This window comes from Oncorhynchus keta, chromosome 17 (assembly GCF_023373465.1).
Source record: "Oncorhynchus keta strain PuntledgeMale-10-30-2019 chromosome 17, Oket_V2, whole genome shotgun sequence".
In the NCBI taxonomy this organism is placed as follows: domain Eukaryota; kingdom Metazoa; phylum Chordata; class Actinopteri; order Salmoniformes; family Salmonidae; genus Oncorhynchus; species Oncorhynchus keta.
Genome location: NC_068437.1, coordinates 21,529,324 through 21,554,388, shown reverse-complemented (window position 1 = coordinate 21,554,388; position 25,065 = coordinate 21,529,324). Strand labels below are relative to the sequence as shown.

At 46.8% G+C, this 25,065-nt stretch overlaps 1 protein-coding gene across 2 annotated transcripts in view; it reads left to right on the top strand.

Moving 5' to 3' along the window:
• cdh13 (cadherin 13, H-cadherin (heart)) overlaps positions 1 to 25,065 on the top strand; it is a 620,914-nt gene that overhangs the window by 591,629 nt on the left and 4,220 nt on the right. For both annotated transcript variants that reach the window (XM_052465701.1, XM_052465703.1), the window contains exons 12-13: positions 217 to 447; positions 1,518 to 1,736. In XM_052465701.1, coding sequence (XP_052321661.1) covers positions 217 to 447; positions 1,518 to 1,736 — 450 coding nt within the window. The remainder of the gene's footprint in view (positions 1 to 216; positions 448 to 1,517; positions 1,737 to 25,065) is intronic.

Sequence of the window (25,065 nt, the reverse complement as noted above, 5' to 3'; positions counted from 1 at the left end):
CACATAGCTAGTATTTGGAGACCTTGGAGCCGCCTGAATCAACCCTGTATTGAAGTGGAAAGAAACTGATACTTGGTAAATCTGAAATGGAAATGTCCCAAGGCATCAGAGAAATGTGTATAGCTACAGTACTCACAACAGTGCCTCGTGTTTGTAACAGAGAGAGCTGTGTTGTTGATGTTTTTCTAACAGGTGTGTATTGTGTCCTACTCACAGGTAGCCGCCCAGCCTCTGGTACTGGCACTCTGGTCATCCACCTAGAGGACCACAATGACAATGCTCCCTACGTTCACCCATCTGTGGTACGGGTGTGTGAAGACACCAAGGACAGTGTGGTGATCGTGGGGGGGCGGGACAGGGACATCCACCCCAACGCTGGGCCCTTTAAGATCGAGCTGGGGAAGCAGCCAGGGCTGGAGAAGACGTGGAAGGTCTCCAGGGTCAACAGTGAGTTCAGACTGTAACCTACAGTACACCCCCTAGACTGATACAGGCACTCACAGTACATTTTAGCAGTACAAGCCCATGCTTTGTGATGGGTAAAGTGGGGAATTATAGGGCTATTTCATACGGTCTCCTCTCCCATATCAAGTAAGAAGACGTGTCATTAGAAACATGGGGGTGTGGTGGGGGGGGGGACTGCCATACATCCGTTGAATGTGTCTCTGGGGACAGGCGTTAGACAGTAGGCCTACTGTTCTCTGCTATATGTCTCCGTAATGTCAGGTTCTATGGGTGGCCTCAGTGGGACAGCATGGCTGTGGAGGAGAGGAGCGGCAGACATGGAGCACAGACATTGATTCAGGATTTGCATCATGTCTGCCGGACCTGCTGCTCCTCTGATTGAAGGACTGACTGACAGAAGCTAAAGCCTGTGCAAAAGCATTGAATGTGGGTGACAGGGGGAAATGCCCTTCAATCAAATCTGCTGGGATAGATAGGGAGCACAAAGAGACAGGTTGACGAGAAATGGATATACAGCATTCTAGCTAGAATGATCCTGGCCATGACCTATGTGTGTTTACTTCTGTTAGTCTGGTGTGTGTGTGTGTGTGTGTGTGTGTGTGTGTGTGTGTGTGTGTGTGTGTGTGTGTGTGTGTGTGTGTGTGTGTGTGTGTGTGTGTGTGTGTGTGTGTGTGTGTGTGTGTGTGTGTGTGTGTGTGTGTGTGTGTGTGTGTGTGTGTGTGTGTGTGTGTGTGTGTGTGTGTGTGTGTGTGTGTGTGTGTGTGTGTGTGTGTGTGTGTGTGTGTGCGTATGTGTGTGCGTATGTGTGTGCGTATGTGTGCTGTGTCTGTGAATTAAATTGCTTCTACTTTTCAGTTTACTGAGATACCATTTTTTCAATTACTAAAATTGACCCCATCCCTGCTGCGTGCATGTGTGCTGTTTATGCATCTCTATTCATTTGTCTGTTTAATTAACTGTCATGATTGTACAGTGTGGCCCATGCTCCAGCATGTAAGTATATAAACATAATTATCTTGTCAGTTAACCTCATTGCCTGGTCTCTATTTCAGACACACATGCCCAGATCATGCTGCTACAGAGTATGAAGAGGGCCAACTACCAGTTACCCCTGGTAGTGACAGACTCTGGCCTGCCTCCACTCTCCAACAGCACCGAGATCAAGGTCCAAGTGTGCACCTGTAAGAAGAACAGAATGGACTGCAGCAGTGCTGGCTCTGTACGCTCCAACCTGATGATGCTGCTGGCTCTAGTCCTGCTCTCCCTATTCTGTGAGTATACAGTATCTCTAGTCCTGCTCTCCCTATTCTGTGAGTATACAGTATCTCTAGTCCTGCTCTCCCTATTCTGTGAGTATACAGTATCTCTAGTCCTGCTCTCCCTATTCTGTGAGTATACAGTATCTCTAGTCCTGCTCTCCCTATTCTGTGAGTATACAGTATCTCTAGTCCTGCTCTCCCTATTCTGTGAGTATACAGTATCTCTAGTCCTGCTCTCCCTATTCTGTGAGTATACAGTATCTCTAGTCCTGCTCTCCCTATTTTGTGAGTATACAGTATCTCTAGTCCTGCTCTCCCTATTCTGTGAGTATACAGTATCTCTAGTCCTGCTCTCCCTATTTTGTGAGTATACGGTATCTCTAGTCCTGCTCTCCCTATTCTGTGAGTATACAGTATCTCTAGTCCTGCTCTCCCTATTCTGTGAGTATACAGTATCTCTAGTCCTGCTCTCCCTATTCTGTGAGTATACAGTATCTCTAGTCCTGCTCTCCCTATTCTGTGAGTATACGGTATCTCTCGTCCTGCTCTCCCTATTCTGTGAGTATACGGTATCTCTAGTCCTGCTCTCCCTATTCTGTGAGTATACGGTATCTCTAGTCCTGCTCTCCCTATTCTGTGAGTATACGGTATCTCTAGTCCTGCTCTCCCTATTCTGTGAGTATACGGTATCTCTAGTCCTGCTCTCCCTATTCTGTGAGTATACGGTATCTCTAGTCCTGCTCTCCCTATTCTGTGAGTATACAGTATCTCTAGTCCTGCTCTCCCTATTCTGTGAGTATACAGTATCTCTAGTCCTGCTCTCCCTATTCTGTGAGTATACGGTATCTCTAGTCCTGCTCTCCCTATTTTGTGAGTATACGGTATCTCTAGTCCTGCTCTCCCTATTCTGTGAGTATACAGTATCTCTAGTCCTGCTCTCCCTATTTTGTGAGTATACGGTATCTCTAGTCCTGCTCTCCCTATTCTGTGAGTATACAGTATCTCTAGTCCTGCTCTCCCTATTCTGTGAGTATACAGTATCTCTAGTCCGGCTCTCCCTATTCTGTGAGTATACAGTATCTCTAGTCCTGCTCTCCCTATTTTGTGAGTATACGGTATTTCTAGTCCTGCTCTCCCTATTCTGTGAGTATACGGTATCTCTAGTCCTGCTCTCCCTATTCTGTGAGTATACAGTATCTCTAGTCCTGCTCTCCCTATTCTGTGAGTATACAGTATCTCTAGTCCTGCTCTCCCTATTTTGTGAGTATACGGTATTTCTAGTCCTGCTCTCCCTATTCTGTGAGTATACGGTATCTCTAGTCCTGCTCTCCCTATTCTGTGAGTATACAGTATCTCTAGTCCTGCTCTCCCTATTCTGTGAGTATACGGTATCTCTAGTCCTGCTCTCCCTATTCTGTGAGTATACAGTATCTCTAGTCCTGCTCTCCCTATTCTGTGAGTATACGGTATTTCTAGTCCTGCTCTCCCTATTCTGTGAGTATACGGTATCTCTAGTCCTGCTCTCCCTATTCTGTGAGTATACAGTATCTCTAGTCCTGCTCTCCCTATTTTGTGAGTATACGGTATTTCTAGTCCTGCTCTCCCTATTCTGTGAGTATACGGTATCTCTAGTCCTGCTCTCCCTATTCTGTGAGTATACAGTATCTCTAGTCCTGCTCTCCCTATTCTGTGAGTATACAGTATCTCTAGTCCTGCTCTCCCTATTTTGTGAGTATACGGTATTTCTAGTCCTGCTCTCCCTATTCTGTGAGTATACGGTATCTCTAGTCCTGCTCTCCCTATTCTGTGAGTATACAGTATCTCTAGTCCTGCTCTCCCTATTCTGTGAGTATACGGTATCTCTAGTCCTGCTCTCCTATTCTGTGAGTATACAGTATCTCTAGTCCTGCTCTCCCTATTCTGTGAGTATACGGTATTTCTAGTCCTGCTCTCCCTATTCTGTGAGTATACGGTATTTCTAGTCCTGCTCTCCTATTCTGTGAGTATACAGTATCTCTAGTCCTGCTCTCCTATTCTGTGAGTATACAGTATCTCTAGTCCTGCTCTCCCTATTCTGTGAGTATACAGTATCTCTAGTCCTGCTCTCCCTATTCTGTGAGTATACAGTATCTCTAGTCCTGCTCTCCCTATTCTGTGAGTATACAGTATCTCTAGTCCTGCTCTCCTATTCTGTGAGTATATAGTATCTCTAGTCCTGCTCTCCCTATTCTGTGAGTATACGGTATCTCTAGTCCTGCTCTCCTATTCTGTGAGTATATAGTATCTCTAGTCCTGCTCTCCTATTCTGTGAGTATACGGTATCTCTAGTCCTGCTCTCCTATTCTGTGAGTATATAGTATCTCTAGTCCTGCTCTCCCTATTCTGTGAGTATACAGTATCTCTAGTCCTGCTCTCCCTATTCTGTGAGTATACAGTATCTCTAGTCCTGCTCTCCCTATTCTGTGAGTATACAGTATCTCTAGTCCTGCTCTCCCTATTCTGTGAGTATATAGTATCTCTAGTCCTGCTCTCCCTATTCTGTGAGTATACGGTATCTCTAGTCCTGCTCTCCCTATTCTGTGAGTATATAGTATCTCTAGTCCTGCTCTCCCTATTCTGTGAGTATACGGTATCTCTAGTCCTGCTCTCCCTATTCTGTGAGTATACAGTATCTCTAGTCCTGCTCTCCCTATTCTGTGAGTATACGGTATCTCTAGTCCTGCTCTCCCTATTCTGTGAGTATACAGTATCTCTAGTCCTGCTCTCCCTATTCTGTGAGTATACGGTATCTCTAGTCCTGCTCTCCCTATTCTGTGAGTATATAGTATCTCTAGTCCTGCTCTCCCTATTCTGTGAGTATACAGTATCTCTAGTCCTGCTCTCCTATTCTGTGAGTATACAGTATCTCTAGTCCTGCTCTCCCTATTCTGTGAGTATACAGTATCTCTAGTCCTGCTCTCCTATTCCGTGAGTATACAGTATCTCTAGTCCTGCTCTCCCTATTCTGTGAGTATACAGTTTCTCTAGTCCTGCTCTCCCTATTCTGTGAGTATACAGTATCTCTAGTCCTGCTCTCCCTATTCTGTGAGTATACAGTATCTCTAGTCCTGCTCTCCTATTCTGTGAGTATACAGTATCTCTAGTCCTGCTCTCCCTATTCTGTGAGTATACAGTATCTCTAGTCCTGCTCTCCCTATTCTGTGAGTATACAGTATCTCTAGTCCTGCTCTCCCTATTCTGTGAGTATACAGTATCTCTAGTCCTGCTCTCCCTATTCTGTGAGTATACAGTATCTCTAGTCCTGCTCTCCCTATTCTGTGAGTATACAGTATCTCTAGTCCTGCTCTCCCTATTCTGTGAGTATACAGTATCTCTAGTCCTGCTCTCCTATTCTGTGAGTATACAGTATCTCTAGTCCTGCTCTCCCTATTCTGTGAGTATACAGTATCTCTAGTCCTGCTCTCCCTATTCTGTGAGTATACAGTATCTCTAGTCCTGCTCTCCCTATTCTGTGAGTATACAGTATCTCTAGTCCTGCTCTCCCTATTCTGTGAGTATACAGTATCTCTAGTCCTGCTCTCCCTATTCTGTGAGTATACAGTATCTCTAGTCCTGCTCTCCCTATTCTGTGAGTATACAGTATCTCTAGTCCTGCTCTCCCTATTCTGTGAGTATACAGTATCTCTAGTCCTGCTCTCCCTATTCTGTGAGTATACAGTATCTCTAGTCCTGCTCTCCTATTCTGTGAGTATACAGTATCTCTAGTCCTGCTCTCCTATTCTGTGAGTATACAGTATCTCTAGTCCTGCTCTCCCTATTCTGTGAGTATACAGTATCTCTAGTCCTGCTCTCCTATTCTGTGAGTATACAGTATCTCTAGTCCTGCTCTCCCTATTCTGTGAGTATACAGTATCTCTAGTCCTGCTCTCCCTATTCTGTGAGTATACAGTATCTCTAGTCCTGCTCTCCCTATTCTGTGAGTATACAGTATCTCTAGTCCTGCTCTCCCTATTCTGTGAGTATACAGTATCTCTAGTCCTGCTCTCCCTATTCTGTGAGTATACAGTATCTCTAGTCCTGCTCTCCCTATTCTGTGAGTATACACCAGCTCTCGTCGGTTGTGACTATGTGGTATACAGCTATGGGCGAGTTTAAACTACCACAATAATTTGGACTTTGGTTTTGTAGCCAGATGATGAGTCAGAGTCATTGTCGGATTTTACTGTTAGTTTTACATACAAAATAATTGTACAGTTTCAGTTAATAAAACGGACAATTGTTTATTTTTGATGTAAGTACTGATGATGAGTGTACTGTTACTTGTATGTGTTGTATGCGTTGTATGCATATGCTTGCTGTAATTGTCACCCCCTGATATTGGCTACACTAGCTATTTCCCACACCGCTGCGGGACATTGTGGGACAATACAATCCTGGGAGGGAAAAGATTGGCCACGTTACTAGCTACTGCTGGCGACACAGTAGCTGCCCAGTGGGAAGCATCCCACGTCGGCAAGCACAACGGTGCACTGGTCATTTGCTTGCCTTGTCGCCTTGCTTACAGGGGTGCAGTAACGTTAGTTAATTGGCATGTCACTGTGACATCCATATGAACACTAGCTAGCTGGCATCACAGATGATTGGGGAAACCAGTTAGTTAAAAGTATATGAAATGAATTTAGATGATCTCATACTTATCTTTTATTTGTATTTTTACCCCCTTTTTCATGATATCAAATTGCGATCCAGTCTCATTGATGCAACTCCCCAACCGACTCGGGAGAGGCGAAGGTTGAGTCATGTGTCCTCCGAAACATGACCCGCTAAACCACCCTTCTTAACATCCGGAAACTTAACCTGGAAGTAAGCGGCACCAATGTGTCGGAGGAAACACCGCTCAACTGACGACTGAAGTCAGCCTGGCCCGGCCTGCCACAGGGAGTCGCTAGAGCGTGACGAGCCAAGTAAAGCCCCCGCGCCCAAACCCTCCCCTAACCCAGACAACGCTGTACACCGTCCTATGGGACTCCAGGTAATGGCCTGTTGTGAAACAGCCTGGGATCGAACCCGGGTCTGTAGTGACGCCTCATGCACTGCAGTGCATTGGCCCACTGCGCCACTCGGGGGGGGCGCCCCTGCCCACATACTTTTTCATAGGTCTGCAGCACACTAAATGGAGACTTAACGAACACCCCTACGCATGATGAAAGTGGTGATAGTTTCCCAGCCAGGGGTGATACAGTATATATCAGACACAATCTCATCCATAATGTTCTAAAACTTTTACACCGCAGACGTAGAGTTCTATCCAGACTCCACATTCCTCTGATTTAAATGGTATAATGGTATATGTGCTTGTTGATGGTGGTAAAATTGCTGCTGCTGCTGCTGCTGCTAATATCGACATGCCTTGGGCAGAATATGCGCTCATTTAATCTCAGGCGTCTTTACTGCGACTTTTAGACCTGTTCCCAGCGTCTCTTTTGTTTGTGTTGGTGTGTCTGTGTCTCCCCCACCGTTAATCTAGCATCCCCCGCTACAGCCAGAAGCTTTCCAGGGACTCCTGTTGGGAGCTCACACTGTATATCTCATTTATACCATTGGTGATACATTAATAATTTACTCCTCCAATGAGAATGGGAGGCATAATGGTGCACTTCTAACAGCCAGTCTTCTGGAGGAATAAAATAACTTTCAACTGTTAAATATATGCCTATCCTGGGTTCAGAGGGGGATTGTGGGCTGGGCTGGTTTTACGGCTGAGTTCCGTGCCCACGGCAGTGTTCGGCAGGAGGGGAGCCAGAGAATGGAGGGAGGGAGGAGGGGGAAAGAGACGAGGATGTCCCATCTGTAATTCAACGCACAATGGAGCCATTGAGAGTGTTGAGCAAAAGACGCCTGCAGGCCTGATCATACCAAGCAGCCACTAACTTTCTCCCTCATCAGTCCCTCTCTCTCTCTCTTTCTCTCTCTCATCTCTCTCTCTCTCTCTCTATTCGCTCACCCACTTCCATTTCCCTTCTCTCTCAGTTTTTCTTCTTCTCTATCACTCATTCATTCATTCACTCTCTCTCTCTTTAACTCTCAATCTCCAGGCATCCCTGACTTACAATCACAATCTCTTTTCCTCATCTCCTAATTTTCTCTCCATATCTCTCTATCTCACCTCGTTCCTCCATCCATCACTCTCCCTTTGGGTATGTATCTCTCCATCTGTCCTCTTTTCTGTCTCACTACTCACTTCTCTCTCTCCCCCACTCTCTGCCTCTCTAAGGCCAGCTGTGAGGCCAGGGGCATACAGACAGGGTTCTGACAATAGACCAGATAACTGAACTGACTGGGTTCACTCAGTGGACCTGAGGAGGGATCTTGACATTCAACCTGACGCATCCCAGAGATGATTAATCATGATAAGCCTGCTTTTTTCTTCTTCTTCTCTCTCTCTCTCTCTCTCTCTCTCTCTCTCTCTCTCTCTCTCTCTCTCTCTCTCTCGTCTATGTGTTAGATGCTTTGTTACCAGTGGCCAATGTGGAAACAGCCGGTGTGTGTATGAGCCCAGTTAATGTTAATTGGGTGGCATGCAGAGCTTTTCATTGGCATTCATTATGACACACCATCATGTACTGGTAGACCTCGGCATTCATTAACCAACTAAAGCATGTCGTTTCATTGGCCAAAACCATAGCTGAATGGGGTGTGTTATGTGGAGTCGCAGTATAGCATCAACAGCAGGCACTGCGGCATATTATTAAGCTGAGCTCTGCAGCTCGGAGAGACAGGTAGTGATATATGGAGAGAGGTCATCTTTGTCTGTCTCCAGTGGGAGCTGGTGAGAAGAGAGCTGGGCCATAGAGGTCTCCTCTGTATCAGAGTCGGTACAGCGATACACAGAGAGAGATGACTTCTGTCAGGCCACATCAGCCAGACCCAGGCTCTACCGCTCAGGCACAGATAGAGGAGACTGATCACTCTTGTAGCGGGGCCAGATAGTGAGAGAAGTCGAGGAGAAAGATACTGTGATTTCAATTCCCTTATCACCAGGCTGAACTCTGACCCCTCAGCAGAAAGACAGTGAAAAAATAGAAAGAGCTCAAGGCAAGTGACAGAAGAGTCTGAGAGAAGAAAAGTGTGAGGAGATTAGACTGTCTGTACCCCCTCTGACACGAATCACACACGCTCACACATATCCAATCTCATACTGTACGTGCATGCTGTCTAACACCCACACCCCCTCCCTTCCATACTGTACTTACCACAGGCAGGTTGGGAGGATGGGCTCATAATAATCACTGGAATGGAATTTATGGAATGGTTTCAAACACATGTTTGTGTTACTATTGTTACCTCCCCTCACCAGCCCCCTGTGGTACGTACAATTATGTGCCTTCACCCACACACTGTAAAGACACAATTTCTGAACACATTCACACACATGTACTTTCTGTAGAATTGACATTTACACTGCATCTGCCTGCAGGCCTTCTATAGCAGGCTCTATGTATGGGAAGGAAAGGTCTGAAACACTGTATGGGTGGTGGAGCTTGCTGTAAGTTCACCAGAGAGGACTGCACTCAGCCTAAGGAGAGATGCTGCTCCATCATATTGTTGGGCAATATTACGATAGTAACAGATATCGAAGATGACTGACAGCCATCTAATTATTTTAAAATCCACATTTTCTCTTTTCTCTTCATTTCATATGAACATAAGTTCTGTTTTTATGCATGCTGGCTTCTCTCGCCTCCTCCCGCCCCGAGTCCTCCAAAAGTTTGAAGTTGTTTCTGAATAACCTAAAAACATGACAAGCCTAAGGTAATAATGAGATAGTTATAACAAACAATAGCAATAGAGAAAAATCTAACGAGTAGTTTGAACAAATCTTACAGTTGAGCAAAGCTTAGTCTAAAAGAAGGCAACAGTAAACATGTCCTTCCCCACGAGTGATGCCAGTGGTGTCTGAGATATTACGTTGACAGACCATTGTCCATGGATGCCGCCTATACAGTTTCGTGCAGATCAGTCATTCAGTGCCAGAAGAGTAGCGTTTTTCACAAAATTCTAAATGGCAGAAAATCTGTCATGGTGGACCTTATGGGTCAAATGTCTTCCTTGTGAGGAGAGGGACCTATGTACCGAATTCCATGACTTAAGGTCAAATGGGATGAGGGGCGTGACCTTTCAAAGGTAGCATTTTCATTCTGTTGTTATAGTGACCCCATCTGGCCAATCAGTGTAATTTAGTAAATTCCGGATCTCTCTGGCAAGACGCATCATTCACCTAAGTTTTGTCAAAATCGGGCCAGTGCTGTTTTGAGATATCACGTGTGATAAACGCACTAACGTACTAACAGACGGAAACAGATAAACAGTCCCCTCCCAGACTTTATCGTGTGGGACAATGATGCCTGCATCCCTCCTCCTTGCTGCTCCGAACCAAACGGACAAAGCCAAATCCTCATTAAAATAGCCCATCAAAAGCATTAAGAAAAGTTAAAGTTATTAAGAGTATTTCCCAAATAGGCTTCTAATTAAGTGTTTAATGTCCTAGTTGCAGCTTTCAAATGGGAACCATTGTGAAAGTCAAGAGTTTATAGGTGATTCTCTCTCACAGCTTTATTTTGAATGAAAGATTTTAAAGGCAACAAGAAATGACATTGAGCAAACAATACCAATATGGAAAAATCTAATGAGAAAACTAATCTAATAAGAAAACTTACAGCTTAGCAAAGCTTATGAGATAAGCAATGTGTAAAGTAGGCTATTATTAGCAATGTATAGAAACTACCTACAATGTACAGAAGCCTAGACCGAATAACAGTGGGAGGTCAGGCAAACATGTGAATCACATTTCTGGGGACAGTTGCATGTTTTGCAGCCAGGTTGTCATGATAACAGATCAATCAAAATCAAATTAAAATGTTATTTGTCACATATATAACAGTGAAATGCTTACTTACATACAAGCCCTTAACTAACAATGCAGTTTTAAGAAAACACCATCAACAAAAATGTAAGAGATAAGAAAAACTAATAATTAAGGAGCAGCAGTGAATAACAATAGGGGGCCACATACAGGGGGTACTGGTACAGAGTCAATGTAGAGGCTATATACAGGGGGTACCGGTACAGAGTCAATGTGGAGGCTATATACAGGGGGTACCGGTACAGAGTCAATGTAGAGGCTATATACAGGGGGTACCGGTACAGAGTCAATGTGGAGGCTATATACAGGGGGTACCGGTACAGAGTCAATGTAGAGGCTACATACAGGGGGTACCGGTACAGAGTCAATGTGAGGGGGTACCGGTACAGAGTCAATGTGAGGGGGTACCGGTACAGAGTCAATGTGAGGGGGTACCGGTACAGAGTCAATGTAGAGGCTACATACAGGGGGTACCGGTACAGAGTCAATGTAGAGGCTACATACAGGGGGTACCGGTACAGAGTCAATGTAGAGGCTACATACAGGGGGTACCGGTACAGAGTCAATGTGAGGGGGTACCGGTACAGAGTCAATGTGAGGGGGTACCGGTACAGAGTCAATGTGAGGGGGTACCGGTACAGAGTCAATGTGAGGGGGTACCGGTACAGAGTCAATGTGCGGGGGTACCGGTACAGAGTCAATGTAGAGGCTACATACAGGGGGTACCGGTACAGAGTCAATGTGAGGGGGTACCGGTACAGAGTCAATGTAGAGGCTACATACAGGGGGTACCGGTACAGAGTCAATGTGAGGGGGTACCGGTACAGAGTCAATGTAGAGGCTACATACAGGGGGTACCGGTACAGAGTCAATGTGGAGGCTATATACAGGGGGTACTGGTACAGAGTCAATGTGGAGGCTATATACAGGGGGTACCGGTACAGAGTCAATGTGAGGCTATATACAGGGGGTACCGGTACAGAGTCAATGTAGAGGCTACATACAGGGGGTACCGGTACAGAGTCAATGTGGAGGCTATATACAGGGGGTACCGGTACAGAGTCAATGTGAGGGGGTACCGGTACAGAGTCAATGTGAGGGGGTACCGGTACAGAGTCAATGTGAGGGGGTACCGGTACAGAGTCAATGTGAGGGGGTACCGGTACAGAGTCAATGTGAGGGGGTACCGGTACAGAGTCAATGTGCGGGGGTACCGGTACAGAGTCAATGTGAGGGGGTACCGGTACAGAGTCAATGTGCGGGGGTACCGGTACAGAGTCAATGTGGAGGCTATATACAGGGGGTACTGGTATAGAGTCAATGTGGAGGCTATATACAGGGGGTACCGGTACAGAGTCAATGTGGAGGCTATATACAGGGGTACCGGTACAGAGTCAATGTGGAGGCTATATACAGGGGGTACCGGTACAGAGTCAATGTGGAGGCTATATACAGGGGGTACTGGTACAGAGTCAATGTGGAGGCTATATACAGGGGGTACCGGTACAGAGTCAATGTGGAGGCTATATACAGGGGGGTACCGGTACAGAGTCAATGTGGAGGCTATATACAGGGGGTACCGGTACAGAGTCAATGTGGAGGCTATATACAGGGGGTACCGGTACAGAGTCAATGTGGAGGCTATATACAGGGGGGTACCGGTACAGAGTCAATGTGGAGGCTATATACAGGGGGGTACTGGTACAGAGTCAATGTGGAGGCTATATACAGGGGTACCGGTACAGAGTCAATGTGGAGGCTATATACAGGGGTACCGGTACAGAGTCAATGTGGAGGCTATATACAGGGGGTACCGGTACAGAGTCAATGTGGAGGCTATATACAGGGGTACCGGTACAGAGTCAATGTGGAGGCTATATACAGGGGGTACCGGTACAGAGTCAATGTGGAGGCTATATACTATATACAGGGGTACCGGTACAGAGTCAATGTGGAGGCTATATACAGGGGGTACCAGTTCAGAGTCAATGTGGAGGCTATATACAGGGGGTACCGGTACAGAGTCAATGTGGAGGCTATATACAGGGGGTACCGGTACAGAGTCAATGTGGAGGCTATATACAGGGGGTACCGGTACAGAGTCAATGTGGAGGCTATATACAGGGGGTACCGGTACAGAGTCAATGTGGAGGCTATATATAGGGGGTACCGGTACAGAGTCAATGTAGAGGCTACATACAGGGGGTACCGGTACAGAGTCAATGTGAGGGGGTACCGGTACAGAGTCAATGTGAGGGGGTACCGGTACAGAGTCAATGTGAGGGGGTACCGGTACAGAGTCAATGTAGAGGCTACATACAGGGGGTACCGGTACAGAGTCAATGTGGAGGCTACATACAGGGGTACCGGTACAGAGTCAATGTGGAGGCTACATACAGGGGGAGGCTACCGGTACAGAGTCAATGTGAGGGGTACCGGTACAGAGTCAATGTGAGGGGTACCGGTACAGAGTCAATGTGAGGGGGTACCGGTACAGAGTCAATGTGAGGGGGGGTACCGGTACAGAGTCAATGGAGGCTATATACAGGGGTACCGGTACAGAGTCAATGTAGAGGCTACATACAGGGGGTACCGGTACAGAGTCAATGTGGAGGCTATATACAGGGGGTACCGGTACAGAGTCAATGTAGAGGCTACATACAGGGGGTACCGGTACAGAGTCAATGTGAGGGGGTACCGGTACAGAGTCAATGTAGAGGCTACATACAGGGGGTACCGGTACAGAGTCAATGTGGAGGCTATATACAGGGGGTACTGGTACAGAGTCAATGTGGAGGCTATATACAGGGGTACCGGTACAGAGTCAATGTGAGGGGGTACCGGTACAGAGTCAATGTAGAGGCTACATACAGGGGGTACCGGTACAGAGTCAATGTGGAGGCTATATACAGGGGGTACCGGTACAGAGTCAATGTGAGGGGGTACAGGTACAGAGTCAATGTGAGGGGGTACCGGTACAGAGTCAATGTGAGGGGGTACCGGTACAGAGTCAATGTGAGGGGGTACCGGTACAGAGTCAATGTGAGGGGGTACCGGTACAGAGTCAATGTGCGGGGGTACCGGTACAGAGTCAATGTGAGGGGGTACCGGTACAGAGTCAATGTGCGGGGGTACCGGTACAGAGTCAATGTGGAGGCTATATACAGGGGGTACTGGTATAGAGTCAATGTGGAGGCTATATACAGGGGGTACCGGTACAGAGTCAATGTGGAGGCTATATACAGGGGGTACCGGTACAGAGTCAATGTGGAGGCTATATACAGGGGGTACTGGTACAGAGTCAATGTGGAGGCTATATACAGGGGGTACCGGTACAGAGTCAATGTGGAGGCTATATACAGGGGGTACCGGTACAGAGTCAATGTGGAGGCTATATACAGGGGGTACCGGTACAGAGTCAATGTGGAGGCTATATACAGGGGGTACCGGTACAGAGTCAATGTGGAGGCTATATACAGGGGGTACCGGTACAGAGTCAATGTGGAGGCTATATACAGGGGTACCGGTACAGAGTCAATGTGGAGGCTATATACAGGGGTACCAGTTCAGAGTCAATGTGGAGGCTATATACAGGGGGTACCGGTACAGAGTCAATGTGGAGGCTATATACAGGGGTACCGGTACAGAGTCAATGTGGAGGCTATATACAGGGGGTACCGGTACAGAGTCAATGTGGAGGCTATATACAGGGGGTACCGGTACAGAGTCAATGTGGAGGCTATATACAGGGGGTACCGGTACAGAGTCAATGTGGAGGCTATATACAGGGGGTACCGGTACAGAGTCAATGTGGAGGCTATATACAGGGGTACCGGTACAGAGTCAATGTGGAGGCTATATACAGGGGGTACCGGTACAGAGTCAATGTGGAGGCTATATACAGGGGGAGGCTATACCGGTACAGAGTCAATGTGGAGGCTATATACAAGGGGTACCGGTACAGAGTCAATGTGGAGGCTACATACAGGGGGTACCGGTACAGAGTCAATGTGGAGGCTATATACAGGGGGTACCGGTACAGAGTCAATGTGGAGGCTACATACAGGGGGTACTGGTACAGAGTCAATGTGGAGGCTATATACAGGGGGTACCGGTACAGAGTCAATGTGGAGGCTATATACAGGGGGTACCGGTACAGAGTCAATGTGGAGGCTATATACAGGGGGTACCGGTACAGAGTCAATGTGGAGGCTATATACAGGGGGTACCGGTACAGAGTCAATGTGGAGGCTATATACAGGGGGTACCGGTACAGAGTCAATGTAGAGGCTATATACAGGGGGTACCGGTTCAGAGTCAACGTGGAGGCTATATACAGGGGGTACCGGTACAGAGTCAATGTGGAGGCTATATACAGGGGGTACCGGTACAGAGTCAATGTGGAGGCTATATACAGGGGATACCGGTACAGAGTCAATGTGGAGGCTATATACAGGGGGTACCGGTTCAGAGTCAATGTGGAGGCTATATACAGGGGGTACCGGTACAGAGTCAATGTGGAGGCTATATACAGGGGGTACCGGTTCAGAGTCAATGTGGAGGCTATATACAGGGGGTACCGGTACAGAGTCAATGTGGAGGCTATATACAGGGGGTACCGGTTCAGAGTCAATGTGGAGGCTATATACAGGGGGTACCGGTACAGAGTCAATGTGGAGGCTATATACAGGGGGTACCGGTACAGAGTCAATGTGGAGGCTATATACAGGGGGTACCGGTACAGAGTCAATGTGGAGGCTATATACAGGGGTACCGGTACAGAGTCAATGTGGAGGCTATATATACAGGGGGTACCAGTACAGAGTCAATGTGGAGGCTATATACAGGGGGAGGCTACCGGTTCAGAGTCAATGTGGAGGCTATATACAGGGGGTACCGGTACAGAGTCAATGTGGAGGCTATATACAGGGGTACCGGTTCAGAGTCAATGTGGAGGCTATATACAGGGGGTACCGGTACAGAGTCAATGTAGAGACTATATACAGGGGGTACCGGTTCAGAGTCAATGTGGAGGCTATATACAGGGGGTACCGGTACAGAGTCAATGTAGAGGCTACATACAGGGGGTACCGGTTCAGAGTCAATGTGGAGGCTATATACAGGGGGTACCGGTACAGAGTCAATGTGGAGGCTATATACAGGGGGTACCGGTACAGAGTCAATGTGGAGGCTACATACAGGGGGTACCGGTACAGAGCCAATGTGGAGGCTATATACAGGGGGTACCGGTACAGAGTCAATGTAGAGGCTACATACAGGGGGTACCGGTACAGAGTCAATGTGGAGGCTACATACAGGGGGTACCGGTACAGAGTCAATGTGGAGGCTATATACAGGGGGTACCGGTACAGAGTCAATGTGGAGGCTACATACAGGGGGTACCGGTACAGAGTCAATGTGGAGGCTACATACAGGGGGTACCGGTACAGAGTCAATGTGGAGGCTACATACAGGGGGTACCGGTACAGAGTCAATGTGGAGGCTATATACAGGGGGTACCGGTACAGAGTCAATGTGGAGGCTACATACAGGGGGTACCGGTACAGAGTCAATGTGGAGGCTATATACAGGGGTACCGGTACAGAGTCAATGTGGAGGCTACATACAGGGGTACCGGTACAGAGTCAATGTGGAGGCTATATACATGGGGTACCGGTACAGAGTCAATGTGGAGGCTATATACAGGGGTACCGGTTCAGAGTCAATGTGGAGGCTATATACAGGGGGTACCGGTACAGAGTCAATGTAGAGGCTATATACAGGGGGTACCGGTACAGAGTCAATGTGGAGGCTATATACAGGGGTACCGGTACAGAGTCAATGTGGAGGCTATATACAGGGGTACCGGTACAGAGTCAAGGCTGTGGAGGCTATATACAGGGGGTACCGGTACAGAGTCAATGTGGAGGCTACATACAGGGGTACCGGTACAGAGTCAATGTGGAGGCTATATACAGGGGTACCGGTACAGAGTCAATGTGGAGGCTACATACAGGGGGTACCGGTACAGAGTCAATGTGGAGGCTATATACAGGGGGTACCGGTACAGAGTCAATGTGGAGGCTATATACAGGGGGTACCGGTACAGAGTCAATGTGGAGGCTATATACAGGGGTACCGGTACAGAGTCAATGTGGAGGCTATATACAGGGGTACCGGTACAGAGTCAATGTGGAGGCTATATACAGGTGGTACCGGTACAGAGTCAATGTGGAGGCTATATACAGGGGTACCGGTACAGAGTCAATGTGGAGGCTATATACAGGGGGTACCGGTACAGAGTCAATGTGGAGGCTATATACAGGGGTACCGGTACAGAGTCAATGTGGAGGCTATATACAGGGGGTACCGGTTCAGAGTCAATGTGGAGGCTATATACAGGGGGTACCTGTACAGAGTCAATGTGGAGGCTATATACAGGTGGTACCGGTACAGAGTCAATGTGGAGGCTATATACAGGGGGTACCGGTACAGAGTCAATGTGGAGGCTATATACAGGGGGTACCGGTTCAGAGTCAATGTGGAGGCTATATACAGGGGGTACCGGTACAGAGTCAATGTGGAGGCTATATACAGGGGGTACCGGTTCAGAGTCAATGTGGAGGCTATATACAGGGGATACCGGTACAGAGTCAGTATAGAGGCTACATACAGGGGGTACCGGTTCAGAGTCAGTGTGTCAATGTGCGGGGGTATCTGTGTTGTGGTAATTTAGGTAATTATGTACATGGAGGTAGGGTTATTAAAGTGGCTATGCATAGATAATAACAGAGAGTAACAGCAGCATAGGGGGATGGGGAGGGGGGGGTGCAAATAGTCTGGGTAGCCATTTGATTAGCTGTTCAGGAGTCTTATGTCTTGGGGGTAGAAGCTGTTTAGAAGCTCTTGGACCTAGACTTTGTACCACTTGCGGTGCGGTAGTGAGAGAACAGTCTATGAATAGGGTGGCTGGAGTCTTTGACAATTTTTAGGGCCTTCCTTTGACACTGCCTGGTATAGAGGTCCTGGATGGCAGGAAGCTTAGCCCAGGAGATGTACTGTGCCTTGCGGTCGAAGGCCGAGCAGTTGCCATACCAGACAGTGATTCAACCCGTCAGGATGCTCTCGATGGTGTAGCTGTAAAACCTTTTGAGGATCTGAGGACCCATGCCAAATCTTTTCAGTCTCCTGAGGGGGTATAGGTTTTGTCGTGCCCACTTCATGACTGTCTTGGTGTGCTTGGACCACGCTCGTTTGTTGGTGATGTGGACGCCAAGGAACTTGCTCCACTACAACCTGCTCCACCACAACGTGCTCCACTTTCCCACATACCTGTAACTCATGGGGCCTCAAATCCCACCTTGAGTTCTGCTGCTGTGCCTCTGTTAACAGAGCCTAATTGGACAGGGTAGATTTCATGTCAAGCAACATACAGATGTAGCGTGTGTGTATTGTTTTGTTTGCTTGTGTGTGGTGGATTAAATGATCTGGATGGTGCTTACTGTTTGAAGGCAAACAAAATAATGACCATTGTTAGTAAGAGTACTAATACATGTAGGATAGCTAATTTGTTGAGGAAATTCTCTCATTTAGATTGTAATACCAATTTGCCAGTTTGACAGAGATGACCACAGTGCCCCCTGTCTCACTGTCAGTGAATGGCCTGACTGACTGACAGAGTGTGTTTGAGTGTATTTGTATTACAGTCCCTCCAGTATTTACAAAATCAACAATTCCCTGAATATTATGGCTTGCAAATTTGGCCAATAACTGCACTATTACTGCATAAAACTGTCAAATCATTGCAATATTACTGCAGATAACTATCCGATCACCGCACTACAAAAAGGGGGTGCGCAATTGTAACCAATCACCTTACTTTTATTGCATAAAATGGTTCAATCAAGCAACACGTCAACAAACTTTCCACCACATTTTTGTGATAAATCAGACAAAATCATCGCAAATTGCCATGCAAAATGTAAAAATTGACCCAACAAAATCAAGCATTTTGGCCCGCAACTATCACAAAAGAATGCTGCAGAATCCTGAAGGGACTGGTACTATCTTTTTCCAGCAGGTTCTGGCAGGTCTGAAATGGAAGTCTAGCATCATGTGATGTTAGGTCTGTCGGAGCTGCTGGATGGACAGCAGCATGTGAATACAGCAAATAGAGTAGTTTTTTCACATGAGCGCTGTGGGCACCACTGGCCTTTTAAGATAATTGTGTTTCTTAGCTTATGAGGGAAACACATGTGAGTGGAGGTGATAAAGTGAAAGGCATGGGTGAACGAGCAGCTGCAGTATTAAACCAGTTGACATTTCCTCTCCTACTCCCATTGGGCTGTCTCAAGGCTCAGTCACCCTCCTGCAGCCACCCTCCTGCGATCTCCCCTATGCCCACAGCCAAACACTGCCTGTTCTGCTTTCTAACATATATCTTGGGCTGTGTACTAGTTATAGTATAATGTTGGCCGCATTGGGACACATTCACAATGATGAGCCAGTTATCAGCTATCAGTTAAAGGCTAAAATGTTGATGAGGCTCCTCAAGGCATATTTGACATTTATTCCCTGTGTGGGTGTGTTGTTGTTACTAATGTTCTCAGAAGCTCAGGTGAGCACTGTGGGATTTTAGAAGCTGTTGGAGATTTGATAAAGGGCTGCTGCCGAATCTCAGAGAAAAGGCAATTAATCCACAAATAGGGAAATAAACCCAGGCAGATAGCCTGCCTCGGTCAGCCAACGTGCATTCACCCTCCCTGATGAGTACACACACACACACACACACACACACACACACACACACACACACACACACACACACACACACACACACACACACACACACACACACACACACACACACACACACACACACACACACACACACACACACACACACACACACACACACACACACACAGTGTGGTTTAAATCCCCTGTTCTGCCCAGACAGCCACTTTCCCTGCTCTAATCCACTCGGTAACAGGAGCAGGTTATTGAGGAGGAGGAGAAATGGGATCCGCCTCCTCCTTGGTAATTTTAATTATTCCTCCTTTAATCTCTTTGTTTTTATTGAATAGGTATGACATTACTTGGTTGATAAACCGTCTTCCCCTCCAATTAAAAATGCTAAAATCTTTGTTTGCCAATGTCATGTTTAATGCTGTGTCTAGCCTAGTCATGACTGTTTTACTGAATTATGGCACTTGACATTTTGAGATATTTCATCAAATCAGCGAAGTGGGTGTGTTGTTTCCTACCTTCACCACCTGGAGGCGGCCCGTCAGGAAGTTCAGGACCCAGTTCCACAGGGTGAGGTTCAGACCCAGGGCCCCGATCTTAATGATGAGCTTGGAGGGTACTATGCCACTGAAGGTTGAGCTACAGTCAATGAACAGCATTCTTACGTAGGTATTCCCCCAAATGGGATAGGGCAGTGTGCAGTGCGATGGCGATTGCATCGTCTGTGGATCTATTAGGGTAGTAAGCAAATTGAAGTGGGTCTAGGGTGTCAGGTAAGGTAGAGGTGACATGATTCTTAACTAGCATCTCAATGCACTTCATGATGGCAGACATGAATGGTTTGGGGCAATAGTAATTTAGTTCAGTTACCTTTGCTTTCTTGGGTACAGGAACAAAGGTGAACATCTTGAAGCAAGTGGGTACAGCAGAATGGGATTGGGAGAGATAGAATATGTTCGTAAACACTCCAGCCAGCTGGCCTGCGCATGCTCTGAGGATGCGGCTGGGGATGCCGTTTGGGCTGGCAGCCTTACGAGGGGTAAACACACTTAAATGTCTTCATCATGCCGGCTACAGTCCTTTGGAGCGGGCCGTGTCGGTGGCATTGTGTTATCCTCAAAGCGGGCGAAGAAGGTGTTTAGCTTGTCCGGAAGCAAGACTTCTGTGTCCTTGACATGGCTGGTTTTCCCTTTGTAATCTGTGATTGTCTCGTGTCTGAGCAATTTAATTGCGACTCCACTTTGTCTCTGTACTGAAGTTTTGCCTGTTTGATTGCCTTAAGGAGGGAATAAGTACACTGTTTTTATTTCTACCATATTCCAGTCACCTTGCCATGGTTAAATGCGGTGGTTTGCACTTTCAGTTTTGCGCAAATGCGGCTATCTATCCACGGTCTCTGGTTTGGGTAGGTTTTAATAGTCACCGTGGGAACAACATCCTCTATACACTTCCTGATGAACTCAGTCACCGTGTCCGTGTATACGTCAATGTTATTCTGAGAGGCTACCCGGGACATATCCCAGTCCACGTGATCAAAACAATCCTGAAGCATGGATTCCGATTGGTCAGACCAGCGTTGAATAGACCTTAGCACGGTACTTACTGTTTGAGTTTCTGCCTAGAGGAAGGGAGGATCAAAATGTTGTCATCTGATTTGCCACGGGAAGGGCCTTGTAGGCATCTCAAAAAGGGGGAGTAGCAGTGGTCTAGTGTTTTTCCAGATCGAGTACTACAGTCAATGTGTTGATAGAACTTTGGTAGTGTTTTCCTCAAATATGCTTTGTTAAAATCCCCAGCTGCAATAAATGTGGCCTCAGGATATGTGGTTTCCAGTTTGCATAAAGTCCAATGTAGTGCCTTGAGTGCCGTCGTGGTATTTGCTTGAGGGGGAATATAAACGGCTGTGACTATAACCGAAGATAATTATCGTGGGAGGTAACTGAGCTAAACGACTACCGCCCCGTAGCACTCACTTCCGTCATCATGAAGTGCTTTGAGAGACTAGTCAAGGACCATATCACCTCCACCCTACCTGACACCCTAGACCCACTCCAATTTGCTTACCGCCCAAATAGGTCCACAGACGATGCAATCTCAACCACACTGCACACTGCCCTAACCCACCTGGACAAGAGGAATACCTATGTGAGAATGCTGTTCATCGACTACAGCTCGGCATTCAACACCATAGTACCCTCCAAGCTCGTCATCAAGCTCGAGACCCTGGGTCTCGACCCCGCCCTGTGCAACTGGGTACTGGACTTCCTGACGGGCCGCCCCCAGGTGGTGAGGGTAGGCAACAACATCTCCTCCCCGCTGATCCTCAACACGGGGGACCCACAAGGGTGCGTTCTGAGCCCTCTCCTGTACTCCCTGTTCACCCACGACTGCGTGGCCACGCACGCCTCCAACTCAATCATCAAGTTTGCGGACGACACAACAGTGGTAGGCTTGATTACCAACAACGACGAGACGGCCTACAGGGAGGAGGTGAGTGCCCTCGGAGTGTGGTGTCAGGAAAATAACCTCACACTCAACGTCAACAAAACTAAGGAGATGATTGTGGACTTCAGGAAACAGCAGAGGGAACACCCCCCTATCCACATCGATGGAACAGTAGTGGAGAGGGTAGCTAGTTTTAAGTTCCTCGGCATACACATCACAGACAAACTGAATTGGTCCACTCACACTGACAGCGTCGTGAAGAAGGCGCAGCAGCGCCTATTCAACCTCAGGAGGCTGAAGAAATTCGGCTTGTCACCAAAAGCACTCACAAACTTCTACAGATGCACAATCGAGAGCATCCTGGCGGGCTGTATCACCGCCTGGTACGGCAACTGCTTCGCCCTCAACCGTAAGGCTCTCCAGAGGGTAGTGAGGACTGCACAACGCATCACCGGGGGCAAACTACCTGCCCTCCAGGACACCTACACCACCCGTTGTTACAGGAAGGCCATAAAGATCATCAAGGACATCAACCACCCGAACCACTGCCTGTTCACCCCGCTATCATCCAGAAGGCGAGGTCAGTACAGGTGCATCAAAGCTGGGACCGAGAGACTGAAAAACAGCTTCTATCTCAAGGCCATCAGACTGTTAAACAGCCACCACTAACAGTGAGTGGCTGCTGCCAACACACTGTCATTGACACTGACCCAACTCCAGCCATTTTAATAATGGGAATTGATGGGAATTATGTAAATATATCACTAGCCACTTTAAACAATGCTACCTTATATAATGTTACTTACCCTACATTATTCATCTCATATGCATATGTATATACTGTACTCTACATCATCGACTGCATCCTTATGTAACACATGTATCACTAGCCACTTTAACTATGCCACTTTGTTTACTTTGTCTACACACTCATCTCATATGTATATACTGTACTCGATACCATCTACTGTATGCTGCTCTGTACCATCACTCATTCATATATCCTTATGTACATGTTCCTTATCCCCTTACACTGTGTATAAGACAGTAGTTTTGGAATTGTTAGTTAGATTACTTGTTGGTTATCACTGCATTGTCGGAACTAGAAGCACAAGCATTTCGCTACACTCGCATTTAACATCTGCTAACCATGTGTATGTGACAAATAAAATTTGATTTGATTTGATTTGATTTGGGAGGTCATACGGTTGGCATTTGATTGTGAGGTATTCTATGTTGGGTGAAGAAACGGACTTGAGTTTCTGTGTGTTATCAAAATCACACCATGAGTCATTAATCATGAAACATACACCCCCGCCTTTCTTCTTCCCGGAGAGTTCTTTATTCCTGTCTGTGCGATGTACTTAGAATCCAGCTGGCTGTATGGATGGGGACAGTATATCCCGAGAGAGCCATGATTCTGTGAAACAGAGTATGTTACAGTCCCTAATGTCTCTCTAGAAGGAGATCCTCGCCCTTAGCTCATCTACTTCATTGTCCAGAGACTGAACATTAGCAAGTAATATACTCGGAAGCAGTGGATGGTGTGCACGCCTCCTGAGTCGGACTAGAAGTCCTCTCTGAATACCTCTTCTCCTCCGGCAGCATCTTGGATTAGCCTCTTGGATAAATTCAATTGCCCTGAGGGGTACGAACAAAGTATCATGGTCATAATGCTGGTGAGTTACTGCCACTCTGATATCCAAAAGTTATATCCAGCTGTACGTAATAACACAAAAAACATTATGGGCTAATAATGTAAGAAATAACACACAAAAAAAATGAAGTACTGCAAAGTTGCTTAGGAGCTGGAAGCAGAGCTGCCATGTCTGTCGGTGCCATGTCGGTTTGGCAAAGGATCATTTGAACAGCACATATCTTTTTATCATACTATGAAACACAAATGTTTCTAGTTGTTCTAGTTGTCAGAACTACTCACTTTAAAGTCATAATGGGAAGCAGAGAGTGACAGTGAGGGTTGTTGCTATATGATTAGACTTTCAAAGGGCAAACTTTACACTCCTCCTTCTCTTTACAAATGGAGCAGATATTGGATATGGCTCACTGTATGCTGTGAGACGTGTCTCCTGACATATTGACATTGAGAATGAGATGAAGATGGAGGAGAGAAGGAAGGGTAGATCCACAGGCAGGGAGGATGGTAATTATTCTGGACTGGATTTTACGAGGGCAGCGTGTGAGTTATTATGTTTGCCCCAACTCCAGCTGACTTCTGCCAGTAGCACTTTCACCCAATTAAGGTGATGTTGATTAGATCAAACAGCCCTCTGTCTCCCTCTATCCCTCTCTCTCTCTGCCTCATATCCTTCTTTCCATCTTTTTTTCTCTCTCTCTCTCTCTCTCTCTCTCTCCCTCTTTCTTTCTCTCTCCATCAATCCCTCCACATCTCAGCCTCTCCAGGTACAGCAGGTGTGCTGGTCACATTTCCCTTCCCATTTTCACTCAGATTGGTGGGGGTAAGAGTCTCTCTTATCCGCTCCATGCCTGACTTTATTGCCTCCATGTGAGAGCTGAGGTGAATTGATTTAGCTGTTTATTTTCATTTTTCAGGACGTGAGTTTTTAGCCAGAGGGGAAAGAATTGGTATGTTTCAAGGCCTGCACACGTGGATAAAGGTTCCCAGAGTCTCATTACATTCGCAAAACACATCTCTGAAGCATGAGTGTCTTCGCTGTGCTCCAGAGTGTTATTCAACTTATAGTTCCTTTTCAGAATCACTTAGAGCAGCATAGTAGAAAAGAGGCCCAGTGAAAAACAACTGTGAAAAAAAAAATCTATAGTTCCTCCCATTAGATATATCCCCCATCAAATCAGGCCCACTTCGATCGTTTTGAAATTTTGGGATGTCTAAGGGCCAATTCATTTCAGAATGTCTCACAAAATTACAGTTCACATTTCTCAAAACCACTCTCTAAACTTATTTTGAGGACACAGTGGAGAGAGAGGAGCAAAGACAGATGGAAAAAGAGAAAGACATATTTCACTTAAAATAAAACAGAAAAGCTTTAATCCCCTGCCCCCCCACACACACACACACACACACACACACACACACACACACACACACACACACACACACACACACACACACACACACACACACACACACACACACACACAAAGGGGAAAGGGAGCTGAATACAAATCAGTGAAACTCCTGAACATGTAATAAAATGGCAACCCAGACTATTTGCATTACCCCCC